We start from the raw sequence: 12,905 nt of genomic DNA, 5'->3' as shown, positions 1-12,905 counted from the left end.
CAAAGCCAAATATGCAGCACAATCTGATGATGTATGGAAGCAAATCCCAGTTTTCTGGAATTTTAATTTCCAAGCAAGTGTACACTCCTATGTAGCCTCAGTACCACAAAGCCTTCAAGTCATTTCTGACTTATGGAAACCTTACACCTTCTTAGGGTGAAAGAGTGCCATGCCCAACATCAGTCAGTGGATTTCCATGGCAAGGGGGGGTTTTAACCCTTGTCTCCAAGAGTACTAGTCCAAAACTCCTGCCACTACACCATGCTGGTTCTCATGACAATCAAATGCTACTGTGAAATGAATGACAACATTACAATGTTGTCACCGTTAATACAACGATAGGCAAATTGCACCCTGTGGGCTGCATGTCACCTCGCAAGCCCCCAATGTGAACCCCTGAGTTCTTGCTTTCTCATACACACCACACACATACCATATAAAAGGCCATCCTTGACTATGGCAGAGAGTTACCAACAAGAACGAGACCTACCCAAAATGGCACCTTTCTTATCTTAGTAAATATCTATCTTCCCCTGTGGTTTGTAATAGGAAATAGCAAACCTCTCTGTGTTGTCATGGATGCATATTTACTCACTTGCCACATTCTTTACAAGGGAAGACAGTAGGTGGGTCAGTCTCACCACTTGTGGTACTGTGAGCTGGGGAGCTTTTCAGAGAGCAGTAATCATTCTCAGAATTGGGCTTGTGCTTTGCAGTGGGGCCTCTGGAGCGGGATTTCACCACAGGGTTTGTACTACTGTGAATACGGACATGGCCATTCAGAGCTTGTCTGGAGCTGAACATCTAAGAAGTAAAACAAAACAAAATATCAAAAACAAACCACCAATTGGTCCTCTAAAGCAAAGCCAAAGCTTGAAAAAAAATCAGATTATCATTCTCAGAATCCACCAACCAGCATGCCCATATGATGTGGACATAAAGAACAGCTTCAGAATATTTAACACTATGAACACATGCACACGCACATACAGGGACAGTGTGGCCTGTCTACATGTGCATTTCAATAGTTAGCAGGGAACTGACTCCAATTCATATGAATTAAATTCAAGACATACGAACATTACACACTGAAACAAGCTTAGCGGTTATTTCCTTTTTGCAAGAAGTTGCTTTAAGTTTAATTTACAAGAAGAGTAGAATATAAATATTTAAAGGGAAAGTACAAACTTTCTAATTTGTCAGAGTGGTGGTACTGCAAGTAAGGTGTTTTTTAAACTGTCATTTTAATATGTGTTACTAAATTTCTTACTACTGATTAGAATATTAAATATTTCAATATTTACATTAGTGTTTCAGTTTATAACCCACGTTTGCTCAAGCTATGTATAAAATTTTAAAATAAAATAATTTTCTTTCAAATTGGTTCTGTCCCTGGAGGTTTGGGATCGGGAGCTCAAGGGAACACCCACCCTGCTGCATCTCAGCTTCTGAAATTTCACTGTTATTGGAAGTCTTCAGGGGCAGAAACTTACTGTTTGGAAAATGAACGCAGTGATTCAAGATTCTGCACAATAGTGCAGTCAAAGAACCCACCCGGACCTGCTCCCTCCACATATGCAGTTATTCTAACCATTATAAAATACACCTACAGCCCCACAGTCTGGCATTTCACAGGAAAAAGAGGTAACAGGAAGCATGATGCTTTGCAGAGAAGGCAGGTTAATGGGTGCAGAAACAGCAGCTGGTGGAGGATCAGGAGAATTCTGGATTTCAACTTCCTCTTCTTTGACAGATTTTCTGTCTTCCTCTGTGTGCTCCTCTTCCTCTAACTCATCATCCTCACTTGTCTGAAAGGTAAAAACATTTTACAGAAAATTAGTGAAAGAAACCCTGGGTTCTTCACAAACTTGCCAGAGTAAACCTACATAGGTTCACATTACCTCATGAGTGATATCTACTCTGGCACTGCAGAAATAATACAATTTGACACTACTTTAACTACCATGGCTCAATACTATGGAGTTCCAGGATCTATAGTTTCATGAGATATTTAGCCTTCTCTGTCAGAGAGCTCTGGTGCCATCACAAACTACAAATCCCACAATTCCACACCATTGAGCCATGGCAGTGAAAGCCGTGTCAAACTGCATTATTTCTGCAATGCAGATTAGACCTGAGAAAAGTAAATTGTGGCTGTGGAAACACAAATATCTCCAACACTGGTTTTGTTTTTTCTGCCTTGCAATAAGAGAAATATTTGTCTTTATTCTTTGCTTAGAATACAAGAATGTAAATTCCTTTTCCTAGAATGGGAATGAGTTCTTCCATTCTTTGCAATAAGATATTTCCTAGAACTTGTCCCAAGAAAATAAGCAGTACATTTACGTAATGTTGTAAAGGTACTTTCATCCTCTTCCCACTGTTCTAAAAAAGGTTGCCTCTATCTTTACCCTTATTCTTGCATTCATGTTTAAAAACTTTCTTGCACCTACAAGAATCCACCTTACACTGTCAGACTCTTTCTCTGGCCATCTTGGTACTGTCTAGACAGATTGACAGTCCCTCCCTAGGCAGAGGTTCAAATCATGAAGTAGTCAATTCTTTGCACTAGAAAAGCCAGGGATTGAATCTGAGACCACCTGCTAGTAAAGTATGAGGTTTACTACTGACTAATAGGTGCTCCAGGAGTATCTCAGTATGTCTTAAAGTAGAAAAATATATATCAATTTCTATGCATGGATGCATGTAGAAATATTTAGACCTTTGAAGTGAAGTGAAAAATAATAGTCCCGTATAACAAGATTTATAACACGTACAAAGCTATCTTTTTGAATTTCATGATTTGTTATATACAGAAGCCTAAGAATGTCAAAAATAAATAATTCTCTAAAAAGCTGAATTTTCCTTCTTAAAAACACTGCTAATAAGGCTTACCAGATGTTCATCTTTTATTTCTGCTAGGCGTGTTCTATGCTTTCTTCCTAATCGCATGATTTTCTTCCAAGTATAGTAGTATTCCACACATTGTGCAACTGTCTTAGACTTCACCTACAAATAATCGATAGTTGAGCTATTGACATTTTATTACATGAACGTGTAGTGCTCAATATCCACAGAGACAAAATCAAAAGCATTATTTCTTTAGGCTTTGGTTAATATGCTGCATCTTATCAAAAGTCTAAAACTTGTACCAAATATATGCCTGCCAGAAATTGAGGTCTGGGAATGGGACTTCTCTGTGTCCCACTGCACAGAGGGAAGTGGGTTGATGACTAGGGCACAGGTGGGTGACATTTCCACCCCCTCCTGCCAACTAGAGAAGTTATGACAAGAAAGTGAAACAGGGCTCCCTGTTTCTGATCATCACAGCTATGTCATCCTCCTGTGCCTGAGTCACCAGCAGAATGTATCTCATTTTCTCTATGTGGCTGTTGCCCCGAAAAGTAGTTCTAGGGGGGAGTACAACTGTGGGCAATTGTGCCATGATCATGACTATGTAAGGGCTGTGAATATGGATCCTCTATGGATGCATAATTCCAGACTACATATCTAAGTTTGATCCTGAATTCCAGCATTATTTATACTCTGATTTTATTATACACCACCCTGAGATCATCAGATACGTTTTAATCAATAAACAAAACCAAACAAGTTTAGAGGACAGAAGTGGGCTTTGGGTTTTATTGAAATATTATTCCCACACATTCACTTCTATCCCTGCCAACAATCCATAGACATCTGGGTGGTATGATGTTTCAGTCTAGACAATAATTATCCTCTCAGCTTGGATAGGTCAAGAGAAAAAGAGTTGTCCACACAGGTCAAGTGGCCCGGGTTTTCCCTGGCCTTGCATTGTCTAATTTAGAAGGCACAGCCCAAAACCCCTGTGGCAGTATAGATGCGGATCCAGAGGATCCACTCTGACCCCGGTTTAAATAGCCCTGGTTTTGAAAGGGGTTTCTAAGAAACTCTGCAGCAAAACTGGGCTATTCTGACAGCTGCCCCCCCACACCTTATCTTGCTGACCTAAGAACCACCTAAGAAGCCCCCCAGTTGCCCTGTCTGATTCAGAAACCAGGCGCCCCATTTCTGCAGGATGACTGGGGGGATTCTCAGATGGTTTGCAGGCTGGCAAGGTAAGGAGTGGCCCCAGCCTGGGTCAATGGGGGGGATGGGTGTGTGAACACCCCGCCCCCACCTGTGCCCACCCAGGGACTCAACTGGGTAAGCACCAGAGGCAGGAGAGCTCAGCCTGTGGTCTCCTGCCCCATCTGCTGAAGCCCAAAGTGACTCAAGGTTACACACTGAGCTTCATGATTGTGTGGAGCCAACTTGAATGCAGATCTCTCCAGTCAGCCCCACATGTGCAAACTCACTCTCTCTTTTTCTGTCAACAAAATTTGTTCACTCTTAACTTAAGCAGCTAACTCACACTCCTTATGACAGGCACTGTAAAAGAAAACTAAATGCTCAGATATCTATCGCAAGTTCAAAGTGTGAAGTTCTTGAAATCATGATCTCCTGAATCAATTCAGCTGATGAATAACGAACTGCTGTCTATCCCATCACGACAACTGCTAGGACTGAAAAATAGATGACAATATCTTACCATTTTCTGTACCAAAATAAAATCTTTGCTGTGTATGGCAAGGGCTTTGTTGAACAGTTTTTTTTCAACAGGTGTCCACTGGTCTGAACCTGGAGTAAACAAATAGGCAAGAACCATTTATAATTTTTACTTTCAACTTACTGACTCCCTCTTTTCAGCACTCAAGCTGAAAAAAGTCTTTCTTTCTTTTCCTTTCCTTTCCTTTCCTTTCCTACCTTCCTTTCTAGGGAGTTGATCACACGGGAGGAATTTCTCTTAATTTCGAATGAAAAGAAAGTGGGGCCAGAACGCATTCATGTGAATTAGCTAGTTCAGCGAATTTACGTGAATTCGAATTGTGTTCGAACTGACTTTCCATTGCCTGAAAATAGCTTGCTATTGCCCAAAATTGCATGTGGTAGTCTATCACGCAATAATGTGAAACCCCAAGATTGCGTTTGGACTGACTTCCCATTGTCCAAAATTGCGCGTGGTACTCTATCACGCAATAACATTAAATCCCATGATTGTGTTCAGATTGCCATTGGATTATACTTCCAATTTCCCTTGTCTGATAAACTACTACGACACAGCCAATGACCAAGGCTCTTATGCAGAGCCAGAATATAATCTTCATGCATCTTTTTTTGGAACTTACCAGCATAATGATAATTTGCCATTGATTTTGCTCTTCTTGGTTTCAACAAAAGAAGCATCTCCACAGCAACCTACATGATAGAATAAAGGCAAAACAAACCATACTAAATTGTATATAGCCCAGTTTTAATTACCGTAATACTTGCTATTCTTTTAATAGCAAGTTTATGAAAATGTTCAGTTCCCAACTGAACAGTCAACATACCATAGCTAGTAAGAATACTCATTCCTTACTCAGCTGTTTGGGGGCAAACAGGTTATCCTAATTTGCTGGGACAATTTTAAAAAAATTCTATGTACTGTTATCTGGAATAAGCCCAACTAACACAGTGGAATTTACTTCTATGCAAATATGCACAGGATTGCACAGATAATTATTAGTGGTTGACCTCTTGATTTTTTCTTTAAAAAGGAAATAATACAATTTAAAAAATAAATTATTAGAACAAAAATCTTTATTAAGAAGGAGAGTAATGGACGTCTATCTTTGCTGTAAATGTAAAATGAGTACACATTTTCACAATTAATCATTTCAAAGCTTCTTTCTGTCTGGTATTTATTTTCAGCATCTATCAGAGTGTGGTAGAGTCTCCTTCTTTGGAGGTCTTCAAGCAGAGGCTGGATGGCCATCTGTCAGGGATGCTATGATTGAGATTTCCTGCATGGCAGGGGGGTTGGACTGGATGGCCCTTGTGGCTCTTCCAACTCTACAATTCTATGATCTTGAGAAAATATGAGGAAAAAACTTTTCTTACCATTATATTCCCTTTAGCTTCAAAGAGAGAATGCAAACCATATTCTAGATTAGTCCCTCCGCCAGTTAATACACTTGAACAACACATGTTTAAGAGGTTGGTCACTGTAACAAAATAATCCAGAATCACACTGTCAAACATTTCTATTAAGGCTGTCAGTAAGCACATGCAACTGAATCTCATAAAGCCAATGCAAACATTATAATTCCAACAAGCTTGGATTTTTATTTTGCAAATATAGGGAAATAAAGGGGGGGGAGGCAATCTGTCAAAGGGGATATTAAAATGGATATGTATATACATATATGTGATGTAGATATCTATCAGGATTTTGAAGAAAATATTTTGTGTGTGTGTGTGTGTGTGTGTGTGTTTGAGAGAGAGAGAAAAATGTGTGCAAAAGAATAAGCATGTGTGATATTATGAAGCAAGTCTGGTAGAAAGGTAATCAGGATAAAAGACCTTGGAAGATGTTTGTCTACACAGGCAGACAAGTCTGTTCATATCGCACTATTATAGCATTATGATTCCATTTTAACTTCTGTGAGTGCATCCTAGAGAATCCTGGATTTTATAGTTTGCTGAAGCACTAGAACATTGTGTAGAATGAAAGGGACCATGAAAAATCATTATTGCAATTACTTTTATGCAATAATGATGGAGATGTGCATTGCATAAATTTTATGTGATACATTCAAGTACAAATCAACAAGCTGATGCAGGTAGATGAATTTAAGCCTCTCAAACCAGTCAGCCTAATGAAAACCCAGCAGCAATTTGAAATAATTGTACGACATTTTTACAACATAACTGTAAAACATTTTCTTAGCAAACTGAAACTTGTACTTAATTATTGGGTTAGCTGCCTTAACTCAATAGTGGGACTCCCCACAGCTATTCCCTTTTAAAAACAACAATTTAATAAGATATCAGAAACCTGTCTATTCCCTACTGAAATGAGTGAAAATACCAAATACTTAAGCTAATAATAATAATAATAATAATAATAATAATTTGTTTTATTTATATACCGCTATTCCAAAGATTCCTAGGGTGGGGAACAGCAAGTAAGCTAATTTGCAAGTAAGCTAATTAGCCCCCAACAGTCTGGGTACTCATTTTAGCGACCTCGGAAGGATGCAAGCCTGAGTCGAGCTTGGGCCCTTTTGCTGGTCTTGAACTCGCAACCTTGTGGTTTCGAGTGAATGGCTGCAGTACAGGCATTTAACCACTGCGCCACCAGGGCTCCTTTTAAGTAGAGCCTACTCTGCTATTTACAAATTCTTAAGATATGGTAGGGAATACAACTCTACATTTTGGCTATGTCGTGAATGTAATTTTTTATGATTACATCACTTCCACTTCAAGAGCACTTGAATTATTTTTCTTTTTATAATTTTCTTTCCCTATAACTCCTATATGTATATAGTTGGCCCTCCATAACCACAGATTCTGCATCCACAGATTCAACCATTTTAAAAAAAAATACTGGTATATATGTATATGTATATATAAATTCTAAAAAAGCAAACCTTGGTTTTGCCATTTAGATAAGGCTGCCATTTTACTACCTGATTGTATATAATGGGATTTGAGTATTCATGGAATTTTGTATCTATGAGAATCCTGGAATCAAATCCCAGTGGATAGTGAGGGCCCACTGTATGAACAAAAGCCATTACAAAAACAATTTAGGGAGCCACTGCACCAAAGTGCTACAGTTTTATCTCAGGATTTCATTCTGTTCCAAGTTAGTACTATTTAGGTATCAGTGTTAACCTCATAGTACAAATTTACAACACTGGTTCATTCCAGGTAATATTCTTTGGGGATAAATCAAATCTTCTTTAGATACACTGGTAATGCATTGTTCAGGGGTTCAATGTATCATATTGGAAGGGAGGTCTCTTAGGTTAGGATCTGGCCTCAGTCCTGGTCCTCTGAAAAAGGAAGAACTTATTCCATTTACAGAAGTAACCAAGATCCAGTAGGAATTTGCTGATGGAAGAAGCCAAAGGGGCAATGATTCTCCTCCCTTATGCAGACCTTGGGACCTCCTGTAACACTGTTTTGAAGGCTTTCTCAACCTTGGAGTAATCAAAGGAAATTCCTGAAGACCATTGCTCTAGCAATAATGGAACTGTACCAAGCAAAACTCTGAATCCATTCCAATCTTTCTGGAATGCAATACCAACAAAAGCTATTTTAAAAAAAAACTACACTGGAGTAATTTGAACTAAACCATACTTGAATTGCAACTAGGTCTCTAAAATAAACCAGAAAATAAAGAACATATTGATAACATAAAAAGAACACTGTTGTGTGTGAGTTAAAAATAGAAACACCATCGTACCCCTTTGTTGGAAAGTTTTATCTTCCAGTTCCGGCCATGGTTTCCAAACTAAGATGGCCTTGTGATCCTCCTTCCCTACAGATGCTATATTTTTAAGCTCTGGGATGTCAGCCTGAAATCTTGATCCAATATTGATACGTCTGAAATCAATTAAAGAAACAGAAAGCATTAAAAGATGAAGGCCTGATGTGTTATCTGCAGTCTGTGATTTACAATCTGTGCAAGCAACAGCAGTATTAAGAACAGAGTCTAGAAGAAACAACAGCTTAGATAGGAAAAGAAAGGTCATGTTAGAGAGCAGAAGACATCAAATGAAGCTTTCACCTGTATTTTAAAATAAACTGTTTCTTAGAAAAGCAAGGAAGCTGAGCAGTCATTGTGATATTATTCCCCACAAAACAACATAAATAGAATAATGACAACATCTCCCTGCATTCTTAATTAACAAAATCAGTGAAATTTCATTGTGACACAAAGCAGGAAGGACTTCCCATCTTGGGTAATAACTGCTTAATAACCACATGCAAATATGTATGCATCTTCTGAACTCTATTCAAATAGTATAACTGGGGGGAAAAATCTTTAAAATGAATTATAGCTTTTGGTACTGTATTAATTCAGCTGTTCCCTACCTGTAGCCCATGCAGGCTGGGGATGATAGGAGATGTAATCAAACACATTTGAAGGATGCCATACTGGGGAATGCTAAGGAAAACATGTACCACCCATTCTGAGTAATATTTAAATTCTACAGAGAGTTTTATTGTTATTACATCTCTTGCAACACAGTAGTAAGGCCTAAAGGCTGGAAAGGTTTCCTTCTTTTGAGAAATTTAAATCAGGGGTTGGTAGAACATAGCTCTGGATCAGGTGGAAGACCTCAAAGGTGTTTTGCAGTAAATGGTCAAAGATTCAAATTCCTACTTGTTTAACTACAACAGAAACAAGATGTATCACTTCTTGCCAAAAATTATACTGCAGAAATGATAGAAGCTAGGAGGTAATTAGGAATGAGAACCCAGAATCCTAAACGCTAATCAGGAGTAGATTTTACTATGAGCTTTGTTCACTTCTGGGCCTCAAATCAAATTCAAAAAGTTGGACTGACAAATGCTCAAAGCCATTGTATCCTTTATGAAACCTGGCACTTTCATGATGTATACAGGATGAAGTGTACCTGGTCTTCCCCAGGCCCATACCCAGTAACCACGGTCCACAGGGCTCCTTTTTTCTTGCTCCTATGTTTCTTACCCCAGGAATCTTCCATTTTCTCCACCCCTTTTAAACCTCAAGAATCTTAACAGCAGTATCTTGGTGTTTTCCTCCCCCCCCCCCCCAGCCACCCCCCGCCTCAAGAATCTTAGCAGCAGAGTCTCAGAGAGTTCGCTACTGTTTTTTAGCCTTTAAAAATATTTCTCAATGATGTGGGACTCCTCTCCATTTGGATTTTTATCTTAAAACTGATCATTGCAACTTAGTGACAACCAAGTACACTGTCAAATACTGAGGCATGTACCATGATTTCCTAATGAGTTATAGCTGGTCCCTTTTTTGCTTCTAGGAAACCCTTCTTACCATCTGGAATTTTGATCTCTTGCATGTTGTCTTTATTATGTCATTTGAATTGTGTGATGCTTTAAGACTTTAAGAAAAAATAAAATGTAAAAACTCATCTGGACTAGACTGGATATCAAATAATATGTGTATATATGAGAATTATTCTTACGGTTCTATGTCAATTGTCTGTTCTCCAGGTCCTGGGGTCACTGGAACAATGCTTCCATCAACACTATCTGAAAGGGGGAAAAGGAATGTGGCTTTTTATGCAGAGGCAGAAGCTACCCTTTACTAGTACATCTTTGGTACTTTTCACTTTCCACAGCAATGTTTGATCCATTTCAGGAAAGCTTTAAACAAAACAAAACAAAACAAAATTGAGGACCCTTTCACACTATTGAATCGGTGCTATTATTATTCTAGTTTAACCACTATGCTTCTGCCCTATGGAATCCTGAGAAATGCAGTTTAGAGAAGGCTATTTATAAAATCCAGCCAAACAGCTCCAGTGCCTCATGAAACTACAAAGCCCAGGAATCCATAGACTCATGGAAGTTAAAGAGAAATTATAGCACTATATTCCTGTAGTGCAAATGGGCCCTGAGACAAAGGGCCAAAACACACTGCAGAAATAATCCAGTCTGAGACCACTTTAACCACCCTGGTTTACTGCTAGGGACTCCTGGAAATTGTAGTTTATTGTGCCACCAGAGCTCTCTGACAGAGATAAAAGTCTCACAAAACAACAGTTCCTAGAATTCCCTAGCACTGAGCGAGAACAGTTAAAGCAGTTTCAAACTGGATTATTTCTGCAGTGTGTTTTGGCTCAAACAGGAGAAAATACAATGTTTGTATTCAGGTGGCCTATAATCTCTAGCATTTCCAGTTAATAAGATCAAGCAACAGGTGATGGGTAAAACCTGTCCCTGAACCTTTGAAACAGCTGTCCGTCACCAGGGATGTTCCAAAGACCTTGGACTGCCACCCCATCATCCTCATCAAAGCCACAAGCACGTAAAATTTCCACATTTACATTGATGAAATCACAAGTGGGAAAAGCTGTTTATATAAGGCTTTAGCTGTGCTGGTTTTAAGGACAGAACTCCTTGAATCAACTTATTCCACTAAAGTTTTGTAAATGGAATGATACATGCTTATCCCCTGTGCTGAATCTATTGTGAATCTCTTATCTCGTCACCTGCCCATCCATGGCCTTTTAGTTCAACAGACAATGTAGTGCAGTGGTTTGAGCATTGGACTATGACTCTGGAAACCAATCCCATCTTGGCTATGTAAACCCTCTGGGTGACCTTGGGCAGGTCATACTCTCTCAACCTCAGATGATGCCAATGGCAAACCCTATCTGAAGAAACTTGCCAAGAAAGTCTTAGGGTTGTCGTAAGTCAGAAACAATTTGGAGGAAAACAACAGGTGTATGTGGGTGGTGGAGCAAAGGGATTTTTTTCAACATTATTTATTTCTTAACTAATTGGTCTGGGGGCTTTGGGCGACCCAAAAGAGGAGTCACATGCAGACCACAGGTCACACTATGCCCATCCATGGTTTAAATATTAGAAGAGTCACTTGTGTGGATAAAAAGTTTATTTGTATTCAGAACTAGTAAGGGAGAAGTACAAACAGGCACTTTTATGTAATACACTGGGCTTGTATATGGAATCTATTTTGTTTTCTTAGATGCAGAGGGTCATTCAAACAGTCCATTCCCTATTTCAAAGGTCTGTGAGGTACAGCTCTGAGGCTAGCAAGGCTGTTTTGCTGCCTTCAGCCCCAGAGGGCTCTCTGTCCTTTTTCCTTTCAAAGAAAAAGGTGAGTTGCCTTTTCTGGATGCCTCCAAGAATGGCAAATCAACCTTTAGACAGGTTGCAGGGACCTCCTGCACTCCCCACCCCACAAGAGTAGAAGCAGACCTCCAGACCCATCAAAGCTTCCTGTCCTCTCTGAGGCTGGAGGTGGCACACATACATAGCTATCAACCACTGAATTCCACTCTGGGATTTTCAAAACAACAGCTCTGTTCATCTGCTGTAGCATAAGAAGGAAAAAGAGAGTGGGCAGCACATCCCACCAGGATGCTGCTCATAAATGATAAGTCAAGTTCCCCACACATCCCTGGCTTATTGTGCCACCCAAACCAGCCCACTGTGAGAAACAGAGGTCAGAGTTCAATCTTCCTAAAGCAAGGGGAAGAAAACAATACAGAAGAGAGGCAAATGATGAGTATGTACATGAGCTGTGTTTATAACATAACATAAAATACTTACTGGATTGACAGAGCAGTACCCGAGGAGTGGGTGTCAGAGGAGTGAGTGGCAGCTGGGGGTGAGATGTACTATGAGAGGATGTGATAACGCTGCTGAAGAGGCCAGATCCTTGACGTACAGGGCTGAGCATCGGAGGGGGGGTGTAAGGAGGAGGATCATGAATTCTGTCAAGCAGATGGTCTCCTAAAACCCGGGGAGAACGGAGCTGGCTTTGGTAGAGCGTTGCACCTGAGTGAATCACACTGAGGTTGAAGGACGGAGGTGGTATGAAAAGTGGTTCAGGCCTATGGCGGTATTTCTTCTTGTCTAGTGAAGGTCTGAAGACTTCAGGGCTGTCGGTGCTCTCATGGTGTTTTTTGCTGAGTTCCTGAGCAGATTGTACAGTATTAGGTATTTCACTAAAGTGTGACTGAATTAATTATATACCTATCACCTAACATTGAGTTCTCAGACCAATACATAAACGTGGATCAACTAATGAGACTACATTTTGCTGTACTTTGACAACAATAAAACAATGAAACCAAGTTTCTTACTCACTTTTGACACCTAATACAGTTAGGTAAAAACTGCATTTCCTTCCACCCTTTCTCACTTCTTGGAAATAGCATGTTAGAAATAATGATGTTACCTCTAATGTCCTGCTTTTGTGGTCAAAGGGAAAACTGTTACTTTTAAAAGGTAACAAAATGACTAGTATCAGAATTTTATTTTCATTGTTATGAGTAACATTTTATTGTTCTCCTAAAATG

General features: G+C 39.5%; 1 protein-coding gene across 7 annotated transcripts in view; it reads right to left on the bottom strand.

The window, feature by feature from the left end:
* Positions 1 to 12,905, bottom strand: part of TRERF1 (transcriptional regulating factor 1) — a 95,284-nt gene that overhangs the window by 6,000 nt on the left and 76,379 nt on the right. For all 7 annotated transcript variants that reach the window (XM_042478960.1, XM_042479007.1, XM_042479016.1 and 4 more), the window contains 9 exons: positions 12,154 to 12,520; positions 10,041 to 10,107; positions 8,315 to 8,454; positions 5,962 to 6,065; positions 5,208 to 5,277; positions 4,571 to 4,659; positions 2,896 to 3,009; positions 1,611 to 1,808; positions 596 to 804 (listed from right to left, as the gene is read on the bottom strand). In XM_042478960.1, coding sequence (XP_042334894.1) covers positions 596 to 804; positions 1,611 to 1,808; positions 2,896 to 3,009; positions 4,571 to 4,659; positions 5,208 to 5,277; positions 5,962 to 6,065; positions 8,315 to 8,454; positions 10,041 to 10,107; positions 12,154 to 12,520 — 1,358 coding nt within the window. The remainder of the gene's footprint in view (positions 1 to 595; positions 805 to 1,610; positions 1,809 to 2,895; positions 3,010 to 4,570; positions 4,660 to 5,207; positions 5,278 to 5,961; positions 6,066 to 8,314; positions 8,455 to 10,040; positions 10,108 to 12,153; positions 12,521 to 12,905) is intronic.

The sequence above is a fragment of the Sceloporus undulatus genome, chromosome 1 (genome assembly GCF_019175285.1).
Source record: "Sceloporus undulatus isolate JIND9_A2432 ecotype Alabama chromosome 1, SceUnd_v1.1, whole genome shotgun sequence".
Lineage (NCBI taxonomy): Eukaryota > Metazoa > Chordata > Lepidosauria > Squamata > Phrynosomatidae > Sceloporus > Sceloporus undulatus.
This window is presented reverse-complemented; position numbering and strand designations above follow the sequence as displayed.